Consider the following 26,316-nt stretch of genomic DNA (forward strand, 5'->3'; position numbering starts at 1 on the left):
GCAGAATTCCTGGTTTCCATGCTGCATCTGGACAAGTAATCTGACACTGTGCAAGGCTTGTTAACATGGCAGAACCAGGGGAGGATGTCATTAACACTTAACTTTCTGGTCTGTTCATTATTCTACGTCATTAAGCTGTAAAATAATGACGTGCTTTCTCTTTACATTAAAAAGTTAATGGATGCTGTAATTTGTATGCAAGTACAGTTTGATAAAAGAGGGACACACTCTTCTTCTGAGGATGTGACTCATATGCTCCCATAAGTCATGTGACAGAAAGTCCCTCATGAATTATTAATGAAGCCTTGCAGTGTCCTTCTGTCATAATCCAGGAGGCGACATGTTGTCCTGCAGGGATGCAGTCTTGATTGATCCTCCATGATCACATCCAAATACAAAACTACAAAGCTTCTTCCTGCACATTTAATTTTAATGCAGCCACAAAAGTACAAATGTGTATTGCTGCTGTTTGGAAATAATGTGTGTGCTGAAAACTGGGGTAGCTTTTTGCTGAACTAACTGAGAAAAGGCATAAAGATACTGATAAACCTCTGAGGATACATCAGTAACACTAGAGATTCCATCTAAAATATAATAATAAACCATGACAGCCATGTTTATTTACAGATTAGCACTACAATACAATTACTCTGTAGGGTAAAATGAATAACCTACTCAAGAATGATCCTCTTCATCATCTTAAAAAGTTTCCTGTATCCTGTGACCTCACATACTGGGAAGTGAAACCCTGATTTAAAAATAGTTTTAGCGACAAGAAGCTTTTATTCATCCCAGATGTCAGGAAAATGTTTTTTGCATGCGATAAAACCTGCTCTGTCACCGCCAGGAGAACTCACTAATCCCCCATAGAACAGCTCTGATGAAACTTTGAACAAAATTTGGAAACTAGCCATCCTATTATACCATTCACTTCAACCCCATCTTGTTCTTTCATGAATAATAGACCATTCCTGTTGAACATACAAGTGGGACACTGTCATCCATTTACTTTTCTTCCCAGAAACATGTCCTAAAATTTGCCTTTTTTTCCCAACAATTTTCAGATCCTATCACATTTCTGTTTATTTTGCCCAAGGAAAGGCAAGGACTTTGTGTTAATAGTTTTGTGAGCCCTGTGTGTGTGTGTTGGTGTGTGTGTGTGTGTGTCCTGTGCATGGTGGAGCATGAGGTAGTTTGCAGGATTTACTGTAAATTACCTTGAGAGCAAAGTTGAAATTACCATTATGGTCCTGCTTTATTTCCTGTAAATGCAGTTCTCTCTTCTAGTACACTCAGATTATTGGCCTCTCTGAACTTTTTTTGTTTTGTTTTACAGAAACAAAAACTTGGGCAGCACAGCCAATCAGCTCCCTCTCGGCTGCTTTAAAAAATGTGGAAAAATACAGATCAACAAAACACTTTCCCAAGAAGAGCAATGAATGAGAACACATGTGAGTATTTAGCAGGAAGAAATGAAATAGTATAGGGAAATGTGTTTTTGAAATGTGGATCACACATCTGACAACAGACAGGAGGCCCATTTTAGGTACATTTGTCTTTGTTATATGAAATAACATTATCATTGTTGTGGATGACTCCACTTCAGCCTAAGTTCAGCAGAACTTCATTTATGACATCTGAATACCACTTTGGGAAGTGTGCATCCATCCTGTGTATGTGAGACTACTGCTTTGTGTGTGTTACTGAAAACATGATCATTTGTATGGAGTATTGGCAGCCACATTAGGTCATGTAATCAGAATATATCACCATGTACGCATCACAATCACTTCATGGATATCTGTCACCAACAAAAGACTGCACTTCACTATTATTTTGCTTTTCTCAATACGTTTTAGAGAAAATGTAACTGCCGACTGGACTACGTTCAGAACATCGTGTTCCTAATCTGTCAGAGTGGACCAGAACAGATCGTGCGGGATGATTTCCTCAGGTTAAAAATGAAAATGCTCAGATAAACATCAGCTTAGGTCCATTCTATATCTGAGATCATGAGTTGGACTGCATTTTTGTTTCAGCCATCATAATACATTAGAAACATGTTTTTGTTGCAGCAAATATGTGCAAGGTATGTGTGAGCAGATGTTTGCCCTGTGACTCAGATACTGTATGAGCTGCTGGAGGTCAATGAAAATCTGTTTTTGATATTTGATAGGTAGTGATGCAATCATATTGAACTGTTTATGCAAGAAATTGCAAATTCAACCAACGAAAATCAAAATGAATCATGTCCTGTGATAAATAAGCACTATATAGACAAATGTATTGGAACACTTGGCCATTAGACCAACTGGTACTTTGGTAACATCACATGGACAGTGGTGTAGAGTTCGCCCCCCCTTTGCAGCTGTGGCAGCTTCTGCATTTCTGGGAAGGCTATGTCTGAGGCCATGTCTTTGTGGACCTTGCTTTGTGGCCTGGGGCGCAGTTGTTGCTGGGGTGAAGGAGGACTTTCCTTGGGCTGTTGACGTGGGGTGGGCGGCATAGCATTGTCCAAAATGTCTTGGTATCCTGAGGCATTAAGACTCTCCTTTACTAGAAGTAAAGGGGCTGAGCCAGACCCCTGAAAAACAGCACCATACTACACCCAAATTTGATTATAAAGAGGTGTGTCCAAATACTGTCTATATAATGCACATTCAGATTCAGGAACATATCCAAAGATATAAAGACATGCAGCTCAGGAGTGTCAATTTATTAGGTGAAGCTCATTTATATATTCAAGAATTTTCTTTATATGTTGTTTAATATGAGTACTTTATGTGCTGTTTGTTTGTTTTCATTCATTCGTTTGTTTGTTTCACTGTTTCATTTCTTCTTTTCTCTCTCTTTCCTTTTACTGCACAGGTGTGTATACACAAACTGAGTGATGGTTCCGAATAAATACTGATATAACTGATCTTGGCACCTGGCTGCATTGGGTAATGTTTAGAACAAGCAGTGAAGATAGTGAATGTCAGCACCGGATATGACATATATGGCACATTGAGCAGCAAACGTTTTCTACGTTTTCTTGGCAGTCACAAAATTAGAAAAATTGTTGTTGTTGTGCTACTGTTAAAGCTCTACATCAAAAAGCAGAACATTATCACATTTAAACATGAAAGCAGACATTTCACCAACTGCTGCTGAAGTTGTTGAGTAGCTACTGTGAAAGCAAGACACAGTTTTTTTTTTTTCCTAAGGAGAAGAAGTGAAGACAAATATTTTCTAATTTTGATCAACTTCTCACAGGGCAGTTACCATAAATATATTTCTACTTGTTTCTCTTTCTCGTCCCATGCAGCGCCACCAGGAGTATTCAGGGGTATGAGATGGAGAGAGGTAAGTGAGGGGGTGGATGGGGGGGCAGGGGGTGGATGGTGGAGGGTGGAGGGGGGAGGGGGTGGGGGGGTCGGAGAGAGGTGAGTAAGAGATGAGTCAACAGCCCTCCACTATAAGATACCGCGATGGAGCCCTAACAGTGACTTACACTCAGACACCAACCAAGGTAAGGTTAACTCTCCTCTTCATCTCATTTGCCATCTCCTTTATTTATGCTTCAACTCTTCTATCTTTGTCACACAGTCTGTGTTCTTATTCAAACTTGGTCTTTCTCCATTCATCAGTGCATTTGTTTGTCTAACAGTTAATATCTTTCTGGGATGTGTGAATGCTAGATTTATTTGTAATAGAAGTTAGTCACAGGTGAGATGCTGTTTGTAGAAAAGAGTGTGGTGTCTGTGTGTCAGGCTATCTCTCACAGGGCACAGAGCAGAGATTTGAAAAACCGGGGGTTGAGAATAATTCTGTCAGCCAAAGTCTGTGATCTTTGTACCTGTGACACAGTCAGAAATTCACAGGTGTCTCTATTACAAATATTTGCTGCCATAATCAAACATACTGAGCAAATTACTGGAAGAAAGCTTGTGTATAGGCATAAAATGATGACATGCAGATCTGAACTCACGCTTGCTGTCTTAGTGAGATGACACTATGGTGAAACAGCAAGTGAGAGATGGATAACTGCAAACGACATTAAAGTGGACAATAATCTACACGATCTCTGATAACGTCCCATTTCAATTCCCTTCTAGGGATACCTGTGTTGTTCTGAATTCTGTGCATCTTGACAAACACCACAAATATGGACTACACGCTGGCCCTCCTGTTTTCTCTGCTGCAACTTTTAAGTGTGGGTACGGCTGCTCCTCTCCCCACGGAAGTAGTGAACATGAAATCCAAAGTGAAATGGATGGCTGAGCAGCTGGTGGTTCGGCTGAACAGGGACTTCCAGGTAATATTTGTGGCTGTTTACTGTCACACAGAACCTGAAGCGTTTACTAAAGTTGCTGTGTTTTTGACTGGATTGTGTTTGGTCTCTTGCTGCAGGTCCCCGTTGGCCTGACACTCAGCCCGCCTGCTGATGATCTGGGTGGACCTTCCTCCATAGTGGCAGTCTTGGAGGGTTATAACAGCCTGATCTCTGACACTTTTAACGGCGTCTCGCAGATCAAGTTTGACATCTCTTCACTGACGGGATACCTGGATCAGTGGCGTCAGGGTCACTGCAGCGAGCAGCGGCCAAAGCCTTCAGTGCCGGGGCCTCTGCAAGAACTACAGAGTAGGAAAGCGTTCATTCACACTGTGAGCATTGAGGCCCTCATGAGGGTGAAGGAGTTCCTCAATCTGCTGCTGAAAAATCTGGATCAACTTGAGACTTGCTGAAAGACAGACATTAGGACCAATATTTATAAGTCGCAGGGCTGAGTTTTAGATTTGCTGAGTCTGCATCTGCGATGTCTGACTTCAGTGTCTTGAAGGAAATTTATTCTTGAACATGCACTTATTTATACACACATGTATTTATTTATATATTGTATTAAGAAAATGTGTATTTTGAGACAGAAAACATACTTTTCATCCGAATGACTGAATCAGCTGCTTATAGGTTTGTATTATTTCACCTGTTGTATCAACAGTGGGTGAAAAATATTGATCTGTAACATTAATATTACATTAATACAGTCATGAATCAGCTGCATAAGGATGATTACAGCTCGAGGAAATGTCACAGTGAGCTGTAATGTCATTCCTGGAAATTCCTGAAAACCAGGCTGGAACTTGCCAAGAATATTACGTGTTTGTACAACACTACTACAAGGACAACAAGAATGGGAAACAGAAACTTTTTCAGCTCTTCCAAAATGGCTATTTATATTTGCAGATGATATTTAGACTATTTTTGTACAGTTGACTATTTTTTTGCAAATACTGAATATGAACTATGAATAAATAATTGTAACATGTAACTGTGTCAGCGTTGTGTAATGAGTAAAAGATGAGGCAAAAAAGACCACATGAGAAAGGCACGTAGACCGGGTTCAAATCTGATGTCATCTCTTGCTGTATTTTGTACATTCAGGGTTCGTGAGTGGGAAGTGTTTATCCAGAGATACCGGCTTATGATTAACTCGTTACCACCGAGTGTAACAACAGCTATCACGATGAATGGGGGTATCTGTGAATGCACCAAACACAGATTTCACACAGTAATGTACAGACAAATTCAAAGAGTTTTCACCACCCTTACATGTTTTATTTTAGTAGTAAAAAATAAAAATCAGCACGGATTACAGAAATGCAGGAACAGGATAAATGAGGTGGGAATTATAAACTACGCTGTACAAACAAATTTATGACTGTAAAAGCTCAGGATGCTGACATTCACTCCTTCACACACGAACAGCATTAACTATCAAACCACTTGTTTCTTTTCATGTTGCTGCTCTTGTTACTGTAACCCATCAGTTTCTTCTTGTACTGATCCACCAGGCTGTCAAAACGGTCCACATCCCTGCTCTTGGAATGCTTCTTTGCTGTTTTGACCTTCTGAAAGATAACACAATAAAGACAGTCATGAGGTGTAATAAACTGCCACCAAACCGATACGTTCTTGTTTTAAAAACGAAGAGTTAAATGTCACTGCTGGAAGAGACCAGTCCTGTCCAAAGTAAGATATGGTAACGCTTCAAATGTACATCATAATTCACTTTAATAAGCCTGATGTACACAAGTTCACTCACAAGAAAAATGATGAATGTATTCTAAAATCCGTTTCATGACCTTCGCTGTGGGCGTTGCTATAAGCTGCTGTCTGCGGACGATCGTAGCTCCGCCCCCACAGTAAGAGTGGAGACAGAGAAGCAGCATAGTGACTGTCTGTTCCCACGTTTATTTCTGCTGTGTGATTGGCTGTTAGTTCTATCCATAGAACTAACTATGCTTTAAACTTTAAGTTGAAAGCTTTTAAATCTTTCAAAAGAGCCTTAGTTCCAGCATGGGCCACTGGGTGTTACAGTCAGACGAGAATAACATACAGTGAAAGCAATTCAGCAAAGGAGTGTAACAATTAAGTTCTACTGGCCCAGACTGTGGCCAGTTTTAGTCCTGTTTTGGCTTCTTTTGGAAGCCTTCAAGGAAGAAATATTCTCAACTACCTCTTAACTTCACACATGTTGGAGCCTGTTTCTTTGTGCTGAAATGCATCTTGAGGTTTTCAGTAGTTTCTAATGAATCGGTGGCAAGCAGCTATGATTGCCACAAGATGTTCTGTTAATATGACCTTATGAGTAAGCATATACACAGAGTAATTATGAACCTGGTTTTTGGGCTGTGTGGGCTTTTCCATTTGTCGTCTTTGATGCTCTTTCCTGCTGGATCCAGGCCTTGCTTGTTTGGGTGGCGGAGCCTTTTGCTTTCCTTTGTCACGCATTCTGCAAAGGATGTAAGCCTGATGAGTTATTAAAGCCAGCAACGAAATTCCAAATTGTTTTATTATTTAGACTGCTTGACTCTGATACTTCAGCCGTTGCACGAACATAAGACACATCTGCAATTGCACAAGAGCAAAATCCACACCTACAAACTCAAAACAAGCAAGAAGCGAGGGAGTAAAGAGGGAGTAAAAGGAAAATGGTGCAAGCCCAAGGTAGTTTTGTCAAGTTAAAAAAAGAATACAAAACGCAAACCGGCTCAGCTGAATAAGAGCACAGTCAGGTGATTTTGCTGTGTTTACACAACAGAGAAGCTCATTGTCTGATGTCTGTGTTATTTTACCTACATCCTCAAAATGTAAGCATTATGAATTCTGTTATTGAAATTTATCTGCTTAACCACTGAGTGTTACACAGTGCATTGTAAACAAGAGACCAGTCAAGGCAATAAAAACTGTACCTGATCTTAGGTCCACGATGGGAAGGGAATGCAAGAACCTTCCTCCGTTTCTTTCCGTCCGCCAAATCTACATGTTCGACCTCCGGGTTGGTCATGAAGCCGAAATAGCGTCTGTCTTGTTTCTGGTGCTGAGGAAGAGCTAATAAAAAAAGGAAAGTGGGTGGGGTTAAAATCAGACAGTAGCTCTGTATGCACTTTGTTTCAACAGAAGCAGTCCAACAAACATGCAAAAAAGCAGGTATCAAAGCAGGTGTTTTCCCATCAAAAACTGTCCAGGAAAACAGCAATCAATTCAAGGCCATCTGCATCAGTATTTGTAACAGCAGTTGTGGATAAACAATTTTTTAACTTAGAATTCCAATCCAACAAATAATTTGATATCCGAGATATCTATAACTCTTTCCATAACTGGTCAGAAATGAACAAAAGAAAGTCCACTAGTTGCACATATATATCTGAATATAAATGCTGATTTAAGGAGCATATTTGAAATGGTACGTCAGCCATATTAGAAATTGAACTGTAATGTGAAATTACATTTCCACTACTCACATTCCTTAAAAATGCTTATTTTATATATATCTATTATATATATATATATCTATCTATATATATATATATCTATATATATATATATATATATCTATATATATATATATATATAGTGAAAAAGTACTTACTGTTCAACTTTGACAAGTTGAAATGTCATTTCTATGACTGAAAATATTTGTTGCTCACTAAATTGTTTTACAGTTTTACAGATTACAGTTAAATTAATATTTTAACTAATCAAATGACATTTTGACACATTGAAATGTTATTTCCAATATTGAAAACTAAACTGCGACCAGTCAGCTCTGCTGATGAAATGTTAATAAAGGATTACAATAAACTTATATGTTCTAAATATAATTCTGTAAATACAGAAATAATACTTTCACACCTCTCTCAATACCTGGCTGCTCTGATGAGGACTGTGCTTTATTTCCACCTTTCTTAGGTCCTTTTCCACCCCCGGCAGTCTCGGACTGAGGTTTCGCTCCTCCTTTAAATGAGCGATTTCTGGAAAACTCCTACAAAAAAAACACACACAAAAACAAAACAGGGTTTTTGTTTTAAAAAAATATATTTTTCAATTTAAATGGAGAAACTAAGGTGTTCACACAAATTGATACAAATAGACTGACCTTGTTTTTCTGTTGTCGCATTTCTTTTATTTTGAGTTTCCTTGAATCCTCTAGGGAGAACTCAACAATAGGTCTCTGCAGGATGACATAAAATGTTGTGTTTCAGTAAAACAGGACTGCTTGCGGTCCAGGAAAATATTTTTTGGTCTATAATCTATAATTCTATATAGTCTATAATTTAATGTGCCAAACCAAAAAGACACTGTAATGTTAAGTCTAACAAAAAGGGCAAATGAATATAGTGGCAACGTAGCAAAAACACACTGATAAAGACTTCAACACTTAAGGAGTCTATTGCTAAAATGTACCTTGTGTGAGCCAAAGATGATGGGGTTGTTGTTAAGGTAACGAAGTGTGCTGAGAGCATGTTCATGGTCCCGGAACTGAACAAAGCCATAACCTAACGACTGACCCATCACCTGACCCTTGACTGGCTTCTTGTCGTACATCACCCGACACTAAAAAAGTAGAAAGAGTAAGCACGCAAATTTAAAAAAGCATGAATAAGAACAACAACAACACCCCCTACTGGGCACACAGGCACAATGTTTTCTTTAGTCTAATATTTAGAAATTCTGCTGACACTAAACTCTTTCCAGAAATGTTTACAAAGCTGCAGATGAATGATAAAGATATATAACAATGCAATGCCATTGTATATATAAATGTCAGCATACAGTTTTATTTCTCACCTCTGTGATGAAGACTCCCTTGTTCCCCTTTAGTGCTTGGAGGCAGAGTGCTTTGAGTTTTTTATTGTCCACTGACTTGGGAAGGTTATGGATGCACAGACGGGTCTTTGATACGTAGACACCAATGTCCCGAAGCTTGGTCCTCTTTAAATTTTCAAACTAAAGAAAATGGACAACAACCAATATACATATCAGCATAGTCTTCAACAAAGTCATGTGAGATTTGACAAGCGTAAGACAAACTATCATGCATTCAAAACTGCTCTCCGAGTAGAAAAGTCAAAAAAAGGTGAACGACTCAAAAACAAACTCACCCTGGCTCTTTTGATCATGTCTGCTTCAGACACGCCCTCGGCAGGCTTGGTTCCAGCACGGACCACTGGGTGTTGCGGTCAGAAGAGAATAACAAACAGTGAAAGAACAGATTATGAAGCAATTCAGCAAAGCAATATAACAAATAAATCTATTTCAATAAGACAACAGGAACGTCTTAAAACAGACATGGCTTTCTTAAGTGGCTGTCAACACACCGTGACTTACTTAAGAGGATCTTCTTTATTGTCTCCACATTTAACAGTATTAACAGTATCGTGACTAAAGTCTCACACTGACATCTTGGTTCACAGTTTTCACGTATAACGTTACAGATTCCGCATGAGGCGACACCTTTAGTATCACCAGTGAATAACGTATCACCAAGCATGAAATGGGTTTACTCACATCCCTCTCTGGCCAAGTACAGGTTCCGGGTACCCGTTTCTACTTTCACCTTGCTCACTTTCAGCTTAGAAGCATCTTCTCTGCTCACTGCTGCAACAATGAACAACTTTCTGCCATCTACACGGATGCCACCACCCTGTGCCAACACCAAAATGTTACAACAAAGGCAGCAACATCAACTCACTGGTCAAAACAGGACAACAAAAGATGCTGTGACATAAAAAGATCATTAATTACACAGCACTGAACCCATATGAGATTGCACATTACCTCTGACTCATCCTGTGCCGCAGCAATGCATCTTTCTGCAGCCTCTTTAGTCTTGAACTGAGCAAATGCACAGCCTGGCAAAATAACAAAGTCAAAATGAGTTAATCGGCAAGTTTTCTCAAAGAAGAGAGAGAGAGAGAGAGAGAGAGAGAGAGAGAGAGAGAGAGATAACAGGATTTCATTCAAGCACTGCTGACTGACCTTTTGAATGTTCTGTGTCTGGGTGGATGACAATCTTTACGTAGTTAAGCTCTCCATACTGTAGGAGAACCTCCTCAAGACCCTCTTCCTCTGTGTCAAAGGACAGGTTTCTAAAACAGAAAGGAAAAAAAATGAACTAGAAATGCACTTGGAGAGCGCATACCCCTGCCAAGGCCAACAGCCCACTCTTCTATGACAGTAGCCATCCAACTGTTTCACATCAAGGACTCCTGAACTGACACAAATCAGCCCACAGAACTCAGTTTGATTTTTTTAGATTTTAGATATTTTATTACAGGAAAGTGTATGAAACTCATGATCAAAAAAGTCACACATCCTGCAGCTGTGGATGAAATTACAGAGTGAAAATAAATTATTCTCCTTTAGCCTAGGGACCCCCTGGAGCCCACTCAAGGAGCCCAGATTGAAAACCAAAGTTCTATAATATGCAAATCTGCAAACACAACCACTAAATGACTTGATATATTTCCAAATGTTTTAGAATTACATCAGAATATGAAGCAAATATGGTGATAAATGACTATGAACTGTAAGATAAATGAGAGCAGGTTTAAGAGTAACTAGTGTGAAGAATTTCAAACCTGATGAAAATTGTTCTGCCCTCGTTCACATCTGAATGAAGAGGCTTCCTTGAGGCTTTCTTTTGAGCTAGAGATAAAAATGGCAGATCAACCGTGTCAAAAAGATATTAAACAAAGGAAAATATTCACACTGCATGCAACAATATCAACAACTTACCTGATTCATCGTCTTCGTCGTCATCATCATCATCATCTTCATCCTGACTTTCTTCTTCATCATCATCATCATCATTTGAATCAAGGCTACCCTCAGCATCATCATCTTCTCCCTCCTGGGACACATCATCATCATCATCATCATCTTCTTCTTCTTCCTCCTCCTCCATCTCCTCCCCCTCACTGTCTTGTTCTTCACTGTCATCTTCATCATCTGACTGGGATTGCTCTACCTGCGGCATGGCTGGTTTGGAGGTGACTCTGTGGAAACATTTTGCACACAAAGTTGAGCAGGTTTTATTGGTTTTCTTTTTTACACTTTGTGGTATATTATCAGAGCTACACATTTTCGAAGTCCACACTTTTTCTTCTTAGGTGCTGCTTGATTCTTTTCTTCATCCTCCTCTTCAGTGTCACTCTCTGGGACGCTTTCTGAGTGTTTTGTGGTTGCCTGCACTGTATTCTTATCTCCTATTAGGGAAACAAAACAGAGTTAATGTTCACTATTTTTGTTTTGTTGTACACATATCTTCTGATGACTATCAGAAGACACAAAGAGTCCTCTTGTCACTTTTCATGTTAAAATTACCTGCACTTGAGGATGTCTGTGTGGCAATAAACTGGTTCTTAGGCACAGCCCAGTCAACTGCTACCTGCCGACCTGTGAATTAAACAAAGCAGAGTGTCAGCAATGCACAGTGTTTCCTCACATCTCACAATAATGTGTCTCATTCACTGACCTTTTATCTCTTTCAGGTTCAGAGCATTAAGCGCTCTCCCTGCCTCGCAGACATTTTTAAACAGGACAAACGCAAATCCTCGCATATTTCCATCTGTACGAGAAAAAAAAATAAGCATCATAAGAAAATAACCAGTAACCAGTGTCTATTCGGGGATTAAACATTGCCTGTATCATAAGAATTAAAACCTATTTTTACCAGGCTTGAGGGGAATTTTGGTCTCAAGAACCGTTCCAAACTTGCCACAAACTTGCTTCAGCTCATCTTCTGAGCACTGTAACACAAGACATGTCATGCATGTAACTCAAGGTGTGCTTGTTCAGTTGCTGCATTTCACAATTCTGTATCACACCGCACCTGAAAACTGAGGTTTCTTATGATGAGCCTCGCTTTGAGCTTGTTTTTCCTGAATCCTATGGTTTTCTGCTCCTTTTCCTTTGGTGCTGCAGGTGGCTCTTTCGGTGCTACATGAAAGACATGAGTAAGGTCATCGAGCAGACACAGCGTGTGAGCTCTCGCAGTTGCTAGTTTCCGAACATTGCTTTTTACACACCTGTTTTCTTTTTGTCTTGTATTTTCTTTTTCGCCACTGACAGAGAAAGCCTCTGTCCGTCGTATTCTTTTATTTCTTTCAAGGCTCGCTGTGCATCTTCTTTCATGGAATAGGTGACATAACCAAATCCTCGACATTTTTCTGTGCCTGGTTTATAAATAAAAACGTTTTAATTATTTACTGGGACTATTACTGTGTACGGTGTTTAGATCAACATATATAAGAATACGTTTTATTGTTATCAAGTAAAAGACCCCGACTAAAAAACAATGATAACCTCACCTTTCTCTCTGACCACGAAGCATTGCTTTATCGGACCAATTTCAGAGAATATTTCCCCCAACCGGTCGTTTGTAGCTGAAGCAGGCAGAGAATTAACGAAAATGGTCTGCGCTGACATGGCTGCTGCCTTGCTAACGCTAACGATAGTTCGCTAATTTTGCCGTTCGGGCTCAGTGACGTTAATAACCCACAAACGGATGTCTGTTTGTTAACGAACGCGTTTTGTGAGTTGATATTAAACTATTAAATATGAACGCCAGTAGCTTCCAGATTAAGTCGCATGTTTACATATGTGGGCAGACATCTTGGAAGCTTAACGGAAATGGTCTCGAGTCCACGCTTCTCTCAATTATTTGCAAGAAGTTGGCGTGTGCCGCCACCTACCGTCCGGAGGTATACATGTTCAAATCATCTCCCCCTGTAATTTGTATATTGAAGAAAATAAAACAATTAGAAAGACAGGTTATGTGCAATAATTAAAGCAGACTAGATAAAATATGGAAGTATAATATACAACATGGAAAGAATAGGATTAACATAAGACTATAATGTTAACTCTAATGTGTACTGAATACAGATATCCTGCAATATGTACATTAGTAGATATTACTAAAAGTTGTATACTATTACGCAGAATAGTCCTTTAGAAAAGAGCTTTAAAAGAGCTAAATGTACTATAAACGCACATAAAATGCAGGAACATTTTACACTATGTATATACAGATGTTTATTTTGAGGGTGTCGGAGTGCAGGTGTTCAGTCAGTCCTCGTTATAATGGAAAGGGAGGTAGGGCTTTACACTCAGAGAAGTGTCACTGAGGAGAGCTGCTGAACAAGATGATGGCAGCTGGCAAGAATTATTTCCTATATTGTTTTTTCACAGCCACCAGCATGCAGAAATTACATTTTTGAATTTTCTATAAAAAAGTCTGAAAGAAAAAAGAAATTTCATACCTTCAACAATATGCCTTCACATTTATTTTTCAAGCTACACATAGAACATCTTTACAAAAATGTTTGTGTTTTAATTGCACAAAGCAGAAAAGCACTTGTGGTTTCATGCACGCATCAAAGTCTCAAGTTACCACGCACAAAGTTTTACAATATCAGAGGCACAGCTTCATGTTGGGCAACCACTTCAACAGAAATCTCATTTATTTGTAAAACTTCATAATGACCATATGCCAGTCTTTACAAGACATCAACAGTTTTCAAGTCTAACTCATCATCTGACATTTTGGTAGTTTGTTATAGCACCGTTCATTTCTACAGATACAACCGAGGCTCATTATGCCATCTGGAATTCCTGGATGTGTTTTGTTAAACACCATCAATGAACACCAACATGGTGGAATTTCTTGTGAAAGAATAAATATTCCTCTAAGCTATGGCAGACCATTAAAATAATCAATGGTCCCTGGAGCTGTTTGTGTAAATATTAAAGGCTGAAATAAAATCTTCTCTCAAAGACACAAGTACAAATCAGTTTTGATCTTGAGTATGACCTGTAGCTGTAAACCACACACACTTCATCATTTGCATATGAATTTGTCCAAAATTCATCAAGCTCATCCTTGAGTCTAAGTGGATGTTTGTGCCCTCCAGGCTTTCCTGAGATATCACATTTACAAAAAAAGGGGAGGAAGAGCCATGCAGACGGATGGAAAACATAGTAAGATGATGCTCACAGCTATCGCCAGAATGGAAGCATAACAACAGATGTGTGTTCATCTCAGTTAGCAAATATATTCTCATCACACTTGTTGCTGGACCTGCAATAACCTGTAATAAAATGTGCTATATAAATGAACTGTCTTGCCATAGTTCACAATGCCAAGAGCAATTGTGCTTGTAACTATCTCTGTTCACAGGGATAGTTACAGGCGCAACTGAACATTTTACTGTTCACCTTTAAAGCGTGTCATGGTTTAGCTCCCCTATCAGCCATGGTGCAACTTCAGACCCTCAGCCAGGGCTCTGCTGGATCTTCCAGAGTCCCAGCTGAAGACCAAAGATGACTGGGCTTTCACGATGAAGGTCCCCTCGGCTCTGGAAGTCCCTACCCAGACACAGGGTCTTGCAGAGTCACCCACATCTCTTAAACCACTTGTTGAAATGTATCTTTTCACAAAAGATTTTTATTAATTCTAGCACACTGTCTTATTGCCAAAATCACTCATTCATTTTATTATGAGCATATATTGTTATTGCTGGGGTTTTTTTCCCATTCTTTGTATTTCTATTGTTTAATATGACTCAATCCATATGTGTTAAATGTGTTTTAAACTTTTAAAGCACTCTGTAACTGTTTGAAAAGCTCTGTAATAAATAAGGTTTATTATTATTATCATTATAATGAACACACTGTAACAGTATGTATTAGATTAAGCGTTAAGCATTTTAGATTAAGCAGAAAACAAGCAAAGTCAAGTTAATCACTATGTTGTGTGATGAAACCATCTCACATCTTGGCCTTCAGCGGGCCGATGGACAGCGAGTGAAAGAAAGTGTTCAGGGTGGTCAGATACTCTTGTTGGTGCCTCTTTAGGTGACCTGCATGTGTTGACTCCTCCCAGTTTTTGGCTGTGATGTTCACCCCGCGCTTCCGCCAATGGTCGATCAGTTCCTCCATAGCTCGTGGGTCGCTCATTGGATCGTTCTCACAAAAGAAGAACAGCGCAGGAGCAGTGACGGGACTGTTCCGAAACGCATCAATGCTTGTGTTAAAGTAGTCCACTGTTTGGCGTTTGAACATGCTGAAATACAGCAGGCTCGTATGTTTTATGAGTGTCTCCCATTGTGGAAAAACAGTCTTACCGAGACCTGTAAGGAGAAAAGAAAACCACACTTCCCTCAATTGCACTGGAAAAAAAAAACACACCTATTCATACATGTAGCTTTTAATGTATAGATATGCAAGTTTGGATCCACGCTGTGTGCATAATGTATAATAGTGAAATCAAATGAATGTGTTGAATCATGTTAATACTGACCTATGGCCATTGTCTCCAGAGAGCCCACCACCAAGCTATCATATACTTGACCTTTGATCCTCTGTATGAGCTCCTGATATTTCTGCACGTCCTGGGACAGATGCACCAGCAGCTGAGCAAATGTGAAGCCCCCGATAGAGAAGGCATGGACAAGCAGGGGGCGCGAGACAAAGCGCTCACTCTGGAGCAACTCCAGCAACCTCCTTCCGTGATCTAGACCCCAGCGAGGCCACAGGAACTCTTGGACCTTGTGTAAAACAAGCAGAAACACCTCATTTGCTTAACAGTCGTGATAAAGTCATTTAAGGGTGTCAGTGCAATTATTTAGCAGAAAAATTATGATTGTGGGAATTTGCGTCAGGTTTTTGCAGCACTGCACTGCAGAAAGTCAATATCACAGCCCGAAAACCGGCCACAGAATCCACCATCTTTAAATTACTTGTTTCGTTATCTTTGAATTCGAAAAAAATTCTCATTCTATATTCAAAATCTCACTGAATGTCCATAGAGCCAACAGTCTTGTAAGTGACAATGTATTTTATTCTAAGAATGAATATTCAATATGTAATACTTGAATGTAAGGGGACTGATGTCTATGTCCTTACATTAATGAAAGGTAAATCACAGAAGAACCAATGTTAGAGATGGTCCTTGGGTAACAAACTAACATCCACCTGGGATTCTGATGCAAATTGCATATTAATGAGCTTGGCTGTTAACTGTGATGACTGTATGAAGGAGAAAATGAAACAGTGTGTCTGATGGCTCCTTAAAACATGACGAAACTCACATTGCTTGCATCCATGTGTGGTAGCTTGTATCACTGCCATTTATATATGAGTGGAACACGTCCACGGAGTCCTGGGTGTATATCACTGTGTGGTCATGTGACCACAATTAGGGAACAGCTTGTACTGACTCAGACTGCTCGCACGCATCTGACAATGTTGCCAGCAACAGGTCCTATTACATGACCTTCCCTCAGGCTTGTCCTCAGCCCTTTAACTTTGTAACACTGATGTCGACACATGTCTTATCTGTCGCTGTAAATGTGTACATGTGGGTCGTTTCAGGTCAGACTTCAGTGCACATTAGCATGGTATATGTGTGAGATACAGTATAAACGGAATACAGCTGAGTCTCTTCTTGGCTTTTTTTTTTTAAGTCTCTTTTTATAATTTTGTGCTGGTTATACAAAACACTGACTGTATTCGATATCAACATTAATTTGTAATTTTTGCAAAGGTTCACAGATTCATACTGTCCTTACCTCACTTTCTACCACAAGCACATCAAAGCCGGTGCGGAAGTAGATTTCACAATACTTCGCCACAGCCTGGGGACGCGAACCCAACCACGGCAGCATCAACATCAGGGGTTTGTGGTCCTCGGAGGCTTGGGTCCGGCATCCCGAGGCCGGAGTCGCCAGTTCATTTATGTAAAAAGTGACATTTTTACCGAGGCGGTGGGCAGTAACGCCTAGGCTCAGGGCTGTCCTGCCCAACATAGCAGCTGCTATCAGGATGTTCCAGAGGATCACTTAAAAGCAACACGAGTGCCTGCGGAAAAGAGGAGAGAAGCGGACAAAGAAGAAAAGTCACAAGACTATGGCGACGAGAAAGCAGCATGCAGTGCTGAATAGCACACCCAAAACAATCACAAACTCTGCGGGTGGCTTGTTCTTTAGAGCTAAGCTAGCCGGAGAGTTAACGTTAATCCATGTCTTAATGTTGAGGCTATAGCGCTAGCAATGGGTTAAAAACACACATTCAGGTTAGCTTACAGTTTCCCTTCTGCGTTATTGAACGGTATAAAGCTAACGTTATACGTGAAATAGGTTTTCACAGTCAATGAGTGGTTATCTAAATTTCACTTTTTAGCAAAGACCAAAGCGTGCTGTGAAAAATTCTAAAGTGTTTTAACGCTAATGTACACGCCGCAGCTAACTCCACTTCACGCCAAAACGTTATATCTATAATTATGTTCTGTTTGCTGACTGTCAACTGACCTGTTTTCAAGTGTGTGCCAGTGATGCTCTAATAAAGGAGAAGAGCTCTTTGAAAGCGCATTGCTGCCAGTAGTTTCAGATGACGAAGACAAACTAACTCTCTTCAAGTGAGCACAAATCCAAAGTCAACAAAGTCGGTCTCCACTCATACTGATGTTGACGTAATGAAAGCTGCCCCCTAGCGTCCTCTTCTCCTTCTTCATCCGTGTGTTTGTATCCTCAGTTGGCTGTTCGCCGCATCGCATGGGCACTGCTGCCCTCCTTTGGAAACGAACTCCTTGTTTAGAGAAAACTGGTTTGCCTGGTCTAACCAGTTAGGGAATCTAATGTAATGCCTCTGCTCCTGTACTGGACCATTAACTCAAGGCTTCTTCACACAGCGCAGCAAATGAAGCGAATCATTTGCTGTGGACAAACCCATCTACAGTATTTACCAGGCACATTTTGTTCTTTATTATTTGTTCTTTATCTTGATTTGGACTAAATGGCAGTTAGAGTGACCACAATAACAAGTCTTGTCTTAATTAACAGAAAAATCGTTGTGGTCTTATTCTTTTGTATTGTATACAAACACATTGTGTTGTGTGTAGAGACTGATATTTAAAGTGTCACATCAGAATCAGCTTCATTGGACAAGTCTGTTTTTTATGGTTCTCACTGCATTTAAACAGGACTACACTGAACAGTTAAGGACAGCAAAATGAACAAATAAAGGTGAAAAGTAGACAAGGCTGCTGCATAGCTACACGAGTAATGTGGCATTGGCTTTATTTTTCTCCCTTTGTCTTATCCACACCTTTTATCCTGTCCAGGGCCATTGCTTGTTATTATTCTCTTTGCTTGTGCAGCTTTGTTTCTGAATCTTGTCCTGACTGTCCACATTCCCAGCTGGACCCCGTTCCCCGCTGACTTTGTCTTGTTGGAGGATGACTTGTCCAAACAGAAACCAGTTGCCCAAATGAATTAGGATAGCGAGTGTGAGGCGACAACTGAGCTCATATGTTTGGCCTGTCATTGTTCCTCTCCGGTCCATTTATTTACGGCTGGATTGCTGCTTTCCTGTGTCCTCATCAGACAGTGGGTTAAACACATCCCTCGGGAAGTTCATATCTTCACCACTGACTGACTGCCTGAATGATCTGAAATAACTCTCACAGTTCTTTCATACTATGTTTATGTGAATCAGAATTTCATTGTGAGGAGCAAAGGTTTTTTCATCCAAGTTTGCAGAGAGGCAAAATGAAGTTTAGGTAGTAAATTGTTCTCGGTTCTCTTCCTTATTAGCTGTGGTATTTGCTGTCACAGCCAACATTATTCTTTGCATGAAGACCAAGCCTGTTTAGTACTAAATGTATGTTTGGCAGATTTGTGTGGGATGCAGTTTGATCTGTATTTATCAAATTTCTTTTGGACAAAAGAAAAATCGATGTGCACTTGGCAGAATTCCCACACAGTATAATCCTGCCTTGGAAAATCCTGCAACCTGGTAAGTCAGCCATGGATCATGAAGAGTTTAAAACAAAACTTTTCTGATCCTCGCATTAGGCGGACAGAGGCCTTGTATAAGTGAGACTGTGCTTTAAACTCCCTGACTCAAAATGCATCCAAAAGGTATGTGGATCAGAAGCTATTTTAGAGCTATCCTTGGGAATTGAATTAGGCCACCAGGATACTGGATTTCCCCTACCGGGTAAAAACAGCACTTGTGAACAAGTCTGACAAGACTGTAAGGAGGCGAAGACAGAAAGCGAATAGCATGGCTCCATCACATCATTCATGACAGATGCTTTTGCCGTAAACACTAACATGGCAACAAGGTCACGAGTGGTAATTAAAGACTTAAGGTTAGCACATGTTTATGTTTACAATTGTTTCAAAGGGAACTATGGTATGCACACACAAGTGACCACTGCTATGCATTATGCATGTGTGCTATTCAAAGAAAGTCTTCTGCTTCATCTACTCTTCATGAAATGTCTCAAACAGTGCTGCTGATGTGATGGCTACTTTAGGAGGAAGCACACAACATCAGCTGTAAATTACGTTCAATAGTATTTATTGATCACTGGTTAGTTTAATACAGGGTACTGCCTGCCTGCTGGCCGTTGACATATTTATGGCTTCTCTTCTCTTCTCTTCTCTTCTCTTCTCTTCTCTTCTCATATTAAACACCACTTTTGTCGTATCGTACACACCAGAAGGGATGTGTGTGAGTTTATGCAGTGAGGAGAAACAACAGTACAGTTCCTATGCAACTACGAAAGAGATCATACTGAGTGCCGTGTGAACAATGCCTCAGATTTAGGCGAATGGAAATGTGCAAACGGTCAAACTCACTGTCAGATCAGTGCAGCGGCAGAGTGTGGGACAGCGGGGCTTGTCTCTGGTAGGTGGGGTCTGTCCCATGTGTCGACTGTCTGATGGAGAGAAGAGGGGCACAGCACAGTGAGTATGAAAGGATACAGAGTGCTACGCAGAGAGAGACTGCAGGCATGCAGGAACACAGAGCGGCATATATGTTTAAAGAGGCTGCAGCAGAGTGGGCTTTTGATGAGGTAAGAAAGCTGAAATGAGACCAGTGCATTTAATGTCTCTTCTTGTGTTGCTATTATGGATGAATCTTTGCACTCTAAAGCTTTTATTGAGTGTATGTAAAGAGGTTTTAAAAGGGGAAGGGGGTTTCAAGATTGCACTCTAGTACTAGCTATTAGCTATTAACTGCAGACATCTTGGCAATACGCACAACTGATGAGTGGTTGCACTAATTGTGTCCTGATGTGATTTTTGTTTTTCTTCAGGTGTGTTAACCATGAGGTCCACAGACACCTGATGTTACAGATGTGCCAGATGTATGATTGGACAATAACCCTCAAAACCTACAACATGTGACTGTGGTGGAGTTTATGGACTATCGCCATGCTCTCTCTGTGGAATCTTTATCTTCTTCTCCCCTTATCCTTGCCTCTCTCACTACATGTTATAGCCTTGACTGAAGCTCACGTTAAGGAAACCGAACAGGCAGACACTGACACAGCATTGTTGTCCTCACAGAAACCTCATGGATCTGATTTAGCAGCGGGAAATCCCGTCTTTGGAACTGAAAATGTTGACTTTCTGGGTCTACCTCTGAGTTGGGCTTTCTTGTCATCTGAGGACTTAGATAATCAGGGTGTGATTGGTGAATACGCTGATTTACAGGAGAGCACAGAGGCGTCTCTCATCTATCCTAATGAGAAGGGACACATGATATTCAGATCCACAGATAGTGCTTCAGAAGATGCTAACTCCAAGGAGAGTACACAACCTCAGCCTACGCAGGAACAACAGACATTAAAGTATCAGCCAGCTGAGACCAGGACTGGATCTTCATTGCAATCCACACAATCTGGAGAGAATCAGACAACTTTCCCAGCCTTGCAGAATGAGACTACTAATAGTCAGTCACCTTTTCTTTTGCCTGGCTCCCTTCCATCAGAACAGGACTCTACTTCACCACTATTTGCTGGATCTGGTCCCAGTTCTGAGCCAGTACTCACTGGCAGGTGGGAATGGACCACAGACCCTTCTGTTATCACAAGGAGGAAGACACAGGAGAGGACTGTCCTAGTAAAAGAGGCCAGAGGTGGACAGATTGATATTACAGACCATATTTTACACACAGGAGCTGTCAGCATAGAGAAAGATACAGGTAAGAGTCATTCCTTATGTGAATGCATCCATCATTTACTTGTGTTTACCTGTGTGAATGGTTTAATTTTATTGTAATTTAGTGTTACATTCATTTAATACCTAAAATAAAATCCACAAGACTCAGGTCTATGTGTGACTGCAGTGTTTGTGATATGTATTCAGCTGGCAGACACAGTTGTTTTACATTCACAGAATGGTTTGCATCACCTCACTCCCCCAAGCTTTCATTCTGCTCAGATATCTTTCCCTAACTCTTCTCCCCAGGCAGCCCTCTCTCTCCTGTCTTGCTCTCTGAGTGATATAAAAAGAGATTCTCCCACTCATTCCTCCGCTATCGCGTTAATGTAGACACATTTCAATCCCATTGCAGTCAGTGTCGAGTACCCTCATCCAAAGGTTACTGGAAGATGTGGCACCTGCAGTGTTTGCTGTACACAAACACACACACAATGACACCAACTTGTCAAAGTAAATGAAGTGCTGTGTCCACGAGCATTGGGGGGAGGAGAGCTTTGACAGAACTGTGTGAGAAATTTACTCTTTTTCAAGCTGTATTTAATACAAGACATAATTTTCAGTCTGTTTGTTGAGTGACTGTATCAAATATTGTCAAAATGTGTTGTGTATTGGATTGTCACAGGAGGACCAACACATCAAATGTGTTTTAAATATATTTTGCAGTGAAAAAACCCCTTTTAGAAAGTCTCCCCCTACTTGTTTGCTGTTTTCTGCATTGACGCAATCACTTCACGACTAATGGAGAACCAAAAATAGGACACATCCCATTTATAACCCGTAGCTTCCATGATGCCGTTGCTTCTATACAGCTTATTCTGATCCTTATTTCACTAGAGAATGGGAGGCTTACATTATTTATTGGTTACACTATCACAGTCAAGTATGAAATTTAAATATCTCTGCGGATTCTTCTTGAAAAGATAGAACATTGATGATAGCAAAACACCTTTTTGACCGTGCTTAATAACACAAATACAAATGAGAGCAGCAATGAGGTCAGCCCTGGCTAATCAACACACTCTCCCTCTCTCCCTCTCTGTCTTTCTTGCACAAACACATACATACACACTACGCTCCCACTCTCTCTGTGACCCAGTTAGACATTCCCAGTTACAAGCCTGCTCTGTTTTATTATGGATTAACTACTCACATGGCAGAATCTCCCCCACACTCCTTTTGGACAGTAAAAATTGGGTATAATTTACATTTGCCAGTGTTTATTGGTTAGATTGATATGTTGGCTTCATTTGCAAATTAATGTCATTACTGCTAAACTTGCCGGTTAATAACTCGAGTAGTACTTTACCAGTAATAAAGTGTGGCTGTATTTTCGTCACAGCAGTGCTTTGAGCGAAATGGTAACATCTGCTCAGGATGGCAAGGCTAACATACCTTGTCCACAGTTAATGCTTTAGGGTGTCAGCATGCTGTCTCTGTTTTCCAACTAAACATTTTATTATATTAAGTTGTGTCTGTATTTGCTCTTTTGAAAATTTCTACGCTTTGGTCCTCTGTTGAGACAACAGAATACTTGGTAATGATTGTTTTTATTGTACTTGCTTCACAGATCATTCCAAAGATGATGACTTGCTTGTTTCAAAGACTAGTGGCACACTCCTACTTGATGGGAACATGGCCACATCTGTCACACCCTGCAAAACATCAAACCAGTCCTGGACTCCCACCTACCCGGATGATTTTACTCCCACTGAGTCCCTGCACCCCTCTCTGGCTCTCAGCCCTGCCCTTTTGGTCCCTCTGTATTCAGACTGGAACTCTGCCCTTGCAACATGGGGATTTGCCTGGGAGGTACACATTTATGGCCTGGGGTCTGTCTTCACTGTATTTGGCCTTATCTCCATCATATGTCTGTTAGGCCTGCCCCTGCGGTGTCCACCAGGAATCCCTTACCTCACCCTGCTGCACCTGTTCCTCTTGGCATTTACAGGGATCCAAGCTTTTAGTTTGCTCTACGATGCTTATAGTCACCAAGACCGTCTTCCACCTCTGGGCTCTCTGCTGCTCTCTGAGCTTCCTTTCCCCTGCTTGATCTCAGGTTTCTGCCTGGCCATTCTGCTCCTTTCCTTACGTCCACGCATGCATCTCTCACTCCCACTTGCTAATTCCACCTCATTCTCAATCTTGCCCAAGCCCTGCCTGCTACTGTGCATGTCCCTGTTCTATTCTGCAGTCTCTCTGGGGTGTGCTGGCTTGCTCCAGCTCTTTCACAGCCTCCCCACTGTGATCCTGCTTTTCCCTCAGGGCATGTTTGTATGTCTCACCATCTTTCTGTCATGCTCCTACCTCATCTTTTACTGCTTAATACAAGTCGACACTAAACACATCTACAGGCTGAATGACAATGGAGAGAGTGGAGGATCTCCTGAAGTGATGCGGCCTGCAAGTTGCCCCTTTCCCAAAGCAGAAGACTGGAGTAGGGCGGCAGGGGCTGGGGTAGGGGCTTCATTGTGTTTGCTAGGGTGTGGAGGCCTCCAATTTTATGGGATACTGCATGCTCTTGGTTTTGGAGGCATTGATGGCTATGGCTTCCAGCCTTGGCCCTGGTGGGGCTACCAGGTAGGCTGCAGGCTCTGTGAGGTTGGGGTGTGTCTGGGTTTGTCTCTCATTGGTACTCACCCTTTATTCTGTCACAACAACTCCTCAGTCAAAACCATAACTCATCCTCGGCCAGGATCTTGGTCGCGCCTCTCCTGCAACTCCCCTTCACGAGGGCTCACCTTGCCTTCTGAGGCAGGTGCAAATTCTCCAACTCTTTCCTCTCGTGACTCCTGGACCCAGAGTAAGCAGGAAAAGCTGGTAGTCTGTGATGTCATCACTAAGGGACAGTCAGAAGCTCTTCCTCTTTTTTCAATGGTGGATCCTCCTGGAAATGGACTAGACTGTGTCCCCAAGTCCAGCCAAACCCAGAACACTGTACCTCTACCTCTGCCTACACCCCCAAGCCCACCACACAAGCCTATAAAGGCAGTTGAGTCTCAGCTATCATCACTGGACAGCCTACGACTGGAGACTGACTCCACAATGGACCTGCGACCCCCATCTCCCATAAACTTGTCTCGCAGCATTGACCAGGCTCTGTTCAGTGAATCCCTCTTCTCTAACAGTATCTTTGGTTTGCCAAGACTATTGCATGCTTCTTCTAGGCTCTCTTTGAGCTCTCCTAGCCAAGGTGTGTCAAAGCAAGGGCCTAGCTCTGTGGAAACAGCCCTATACCGTACCTCCTCCTGTGGCGATGTGGATCAAGAGAATGTCCTGTCCAGTTCAAGACCTTCCCACCCGCATGGCACTCTGACATCTCACAGCAAAACATCAATGTCACCAGAGCAATGGGATTGGAAAGGGAGCATCTCTGGCTCAACCCAGGTTTTGTGCAGCAACTCCAAAGAGACGGGAAAGCTGCGTTCACATTCCTGGGCCAACAGAGGTCAAAACTTTGCCCAGAGCAGCCTCCCACGAGCAATTCCCCACCTGTCATACCACAGGCATTACAGAACCCTGAGCTTAGCCTCCCAGGACAGTCGTGGATCTAGCCGGCTGGCAGGAACTAAACACCTGAGTGAAAGCAAACAGTTGGAATGGGATCTGGCTGTACAGGCAGAATTTGTCAACGTGTGCAAACAAATTGATGCTCTGAGTATTTGCAGTGACACGATTGAATTGTAGAAAGTTCTAAATCATGATTGGAATTAGGATACATTGAGGAAATCAATTGTAAATTACTAGATATATACAGATGAAAATAATTACCTGAACTATAAATAAAGCACTGTTAATATTGTACTAGACTTTAATGGATGACTTCATCATGCTGTTTTCAGCAACACCAAGCTTTTCTCTTTGCAGTAATGATTTTTTATTATTATTATTATATTGTGAAAGTATTGTAGTTTAAATGCTCATTCCAGTTTGACATTCATGAATGTCAAGGATCAGATATGTTTTGCTAAAGGGCATCTAGCCATCAAGACGTTAACTAAAGCAGCCATTTTAATATCTGTATAACTGACAAGCTTTTTTATATGTGAAGCTATACTCCATAGAGAAATTGTAAGGGTCTGTGAAAGGAATAACAGAGAGTCTTCTTCAACAATAAATGCACAAACAATATGGGCTCAAACAAAGTTTCATTTTACACCACTGCTTTACTGCTGTGGTTTCAAAAAGGTATGTATATTAAGAAAAGCCCTGTGGACCTTTTTCTTGTTGTGATTGTATGGACAGTTCTATCTACAGTGGTAAACATTATGAGGAAATATTAAAATATTAAAACCTAATTCACCAGAGGGCACTCAAAAATTACAGTCTGTGATGGTGAAGCATAATAGTTATGCAGACTCAGGATCAGCACTGTGCCGGCAATTAAGTTGCGTGCAGAGCGAGCATACTTATACTTCATCACAAGAACAGATGTTTCGGAAGGTACTTTTCTTACAGGAGTATCATGCGGTTTCAGTGTAGTGCAATATACATGGACCTTCAAGAAAAAATCTTACATACACAGGATGAGTTTGTCTTCCATGTTTTTGTATTGCCTGCGTAGCCAACCATTTGAGATCTATTTCTAAAACCTTATTAGCCAATATTGTCATTGTGGATTGCCAACACAGAGATGTCTGGGCACACTCTGAGCCATTACTGAAAGGGTAAAAAATTATGTTAAATTCTGAATACATTCAATACATCTGAATACATTGTCCTATAGTGAGTCATCTTGTGGTTGTATTTACTAGTCAGTCTTCTGGAGATATAACATAAATGTTAAAATAATATCCAAATGCCCTTGCCAATATCATCTTTATTCCACACTATTTACAGTAAATATAGTTTGAAGCCTTAGGGTGAGTGGTAGAAGAAGACAAATGTATTTTCTGTATTTTCTGAGTCCTTTAAAGAAAAACAACTGTCATAAATTTTTTTCAGTCATCACAATAGAATTGGGTGCAAGAA

General features: G+C 40.8%; 4 protein-coding genes across 7 annotated transcripts; 2 read left to right on the forward strand and 2 right to left on the reverse strand.

Moving 5' to 3' along the window:
- Positions 1 to 3,430: 3,430 nt before the first annotated feature.
- Positions 3,431 to 5,309, forward strand: LOC124061920 (leptin-like). Of its 2 annotated transcripts, XM_046394265.1 has the most exons (3): positions 3,431 to 3,511; positions 4,098 to 4,297; positions 4,393 to 5,309. In XM_046394265.1, exons 2-3 carry the CDS (start codon positions 4,148 to 4,150, stop codon positions 4,726 to 4,728), a joined length of 486 nt encoding a protein of 161 aa, XP_046250221.1. In that variant the 5' UTR covers positions 3,431 to 3,511; positions 4,098 to 4,147; the 3' UTR covers positions 4,729 to 5,309. The 2 variants fall into 2 exon arrangements, with proteins under 2 accessions (XP_046250221.1, XP_046250220.1); XM_046394264.1 differs by lacking the exon at positions 3,431 to 3,511 and having other exon boundaries at positions 3,554 to 4,297.
- A 263-nt stretch (positions 5,310 to 5,572) lies between these two features.
- On the reverse strand, positions 5,573 to 12,975 carry rbm28 (RNA binding motif protein 28). Of its 2 annotated transcripts, none has more exons than XM_046394262.1 (20): positions 12,640 to 12,975; positions 12,358 to 12,504; positions 12,162 to 12,268; positions 12,003 to 12,078; positions 11,805 to 11,897; positions 11,654 to 11,725; positions 11,427 to 11,535; positions 11,066 to 11,325; positions 10,909 to 10,975; positions 10,307 to 10,416; positions 10,106 to 10,179; positions 9,836 to 9,971; positions 9,430 to 9,494; positions 9,116 to 9,274; positions 8,732 to 8,881; positions 8,424 to 8,498; positions 8,192 to 8,309; positions 7,237 to 7,375; positions 6,662 to 6,776; positions 5,573 to 5,892 (listed from the first exon to the last, which is right to left on the reverse strand). In XM_046394262.1, exons 1-20 carry the CDS (start codon positions 12,755 to 12,757, stop codon positions 5,752 to 5,754), a joined length of 2,331 nt encoding a protein of 776 aa, XP_046250218.1. In that variant the 5' UTR covers positions 12,758 to 12,975; the 3' UTR covers positions 5,573 to 5,751. The 2 variants fall into 2 exon arrangements, with proteins under 2 accessions (XP_046250218.1, XP_046250217.1); XM_046394261.1 differs by having other exon boundaries at positions 8,180 to 8,309.
- Positions 12,976 to 13,590: 615 nt separating this feature from the next.
- On the reverse strand, positions 13,591 to 18,009 carry si:dkey-5i3.5 (uncharacterized protein LOC565091 homolog). The gene is made up of 4 exons (XM_046394263.1): positions 17,641 to 18,009; positions 16,903 to 17,191; positions 15,633 to 15,879; positions 13,591 to 15,462 (listed from the first exon to the last, which is right to left on the reverse strand). Exons 2-4 carry the CDS (start codon positions 17,137 to 17,139, stop codon positions 15,101 to 15,103), a joined length of 846 nt encoding a protein of 281 aa, XP_046250219.1. The 5' UTR covers positions 17,140 to 17,191; positions 17,641 to 18,009; the 3' UTR covers positions 13,591 to 15,100.
- Positions 18,010 to 19,875: 1,866 nt separating this feature from the next.
- prrt4a (proline rich transmembrane protein 4a) lies at positions 19,876 to 26,308 on the forward strand. Of its 2 annotated transcripts, XM_046395115.1 has the most exons (3): positions 19,876 to 20,195; positions 20,439 to 21,328; positions 22,916 to 26,308. In XM_046395115.1, the coding sequence occupies exons 2-3, from the start codon at positions 20,557 to 20,559 to the stop codon at positions 25,030 to 25,032; spliced, it is 2,889 nt and encodes a 962-aa protein (XP_046251071.1). In that variant the 5' UTR covers positions 19,876 to 20,195; positions 20,439 to 20,556; the 3' UTR covers positions 25,033 to 26,308. The 2 variants fall into 2 exon arrangements, with proteins under 2 accessions (XP_046251071.1, XP_046251070.1); XM_046395114.1 differs by having other exon boundaries at positions 19,876 to 21,328.
- Positions 26,309 to 26,316: the final 8 nt, after the last annotated feature.

Source organism: Scatophagus argus, chromosome 7, assembly GCF_020382885.2.
Source record: "Scatophagus argus isolate fScaArg1 chromosome 7, fScaArg1.pri, whole genome shotgun sequence".
NCBI classification, from domain to species: domain Eukaryota; kingdom Metazoa; phylum Chordata; class Actinopteri; family Scatophagidae; genus Scatophagus; species Scatophagus argus.

Bases quoted from the DNA above. Each gene is read 5' to 3' on its own strand.
- rbm28 (XM_046394261.1), bottom strand. From the start codon at position 12,757: ATGTCAGCGCAGACCATTTTCGTTAATTCTCTGCCTGCTTCAGCTACA. The intron at 11,898-12,002 runs GTAAAAATAGGT...TTTCTCGTACAG, and splicing joins CAAAATTCCCCTCAAGCCTG to ATGGAAATATGCGAGGATTT. The intron at 5,893-6,661 runs GTTCATAATTAC...GTTATCTTTCAG, and splicing joins CCACACAGCCCAAAAACCAG to AAGGTCAAAACAGCAAAGAA.
- LOC124061920 (XM_046394265.1), top strand. From the start codon at position 4,148: ATGGACTACACGCTGGCCCTCCTGTTTTCTCTGCTGCAACTTTTAAGT. The intron at 4,298-4,392 runs GTAATATTTGTG...CTCTTGCTGCAG, and splicing joins GGCTGAACAGGGACTTCCAG to GTCCCCGTTGGCCTGACACT.
- prrt4a (XM_046395114.1), top strand. From the start codon at position 20,557: ATGCTCTCTCTGTGGAATCTTTATCTTCTTCTCCCCTTATCCTTGCCT. The intron at 21,329-22,915 runs GTAAGAGTCATT...CTTGCTTCACAG, and splicing joins CAGCATAGAGAAAGATACAG to ATCATTCCAAAGATGATGAC.
- si:dkey-5i3.5 (XM_046394263.1), bottom strand. From the start codon at position 17,139: ATGTTGGGCAGGACAGCCCTGAGCCTAGGCGTTACTGCCCACCGCCTC. The intron at 15,880-16,902 runs GTAAGGACAGTA...GTTTTACACAAG, and splicing joins TGCTTGTGGTAGAAAGTGAG to GTCCAAGAGTTCCTGTGGCC. The intron at 15,463-15,632 runs GTCAGTATTAAC...TTCTCCTTACAG, and splicing joins TCTGGAGACAATGGCCATAG to GTCTCGGTAAGACTGTTTTT.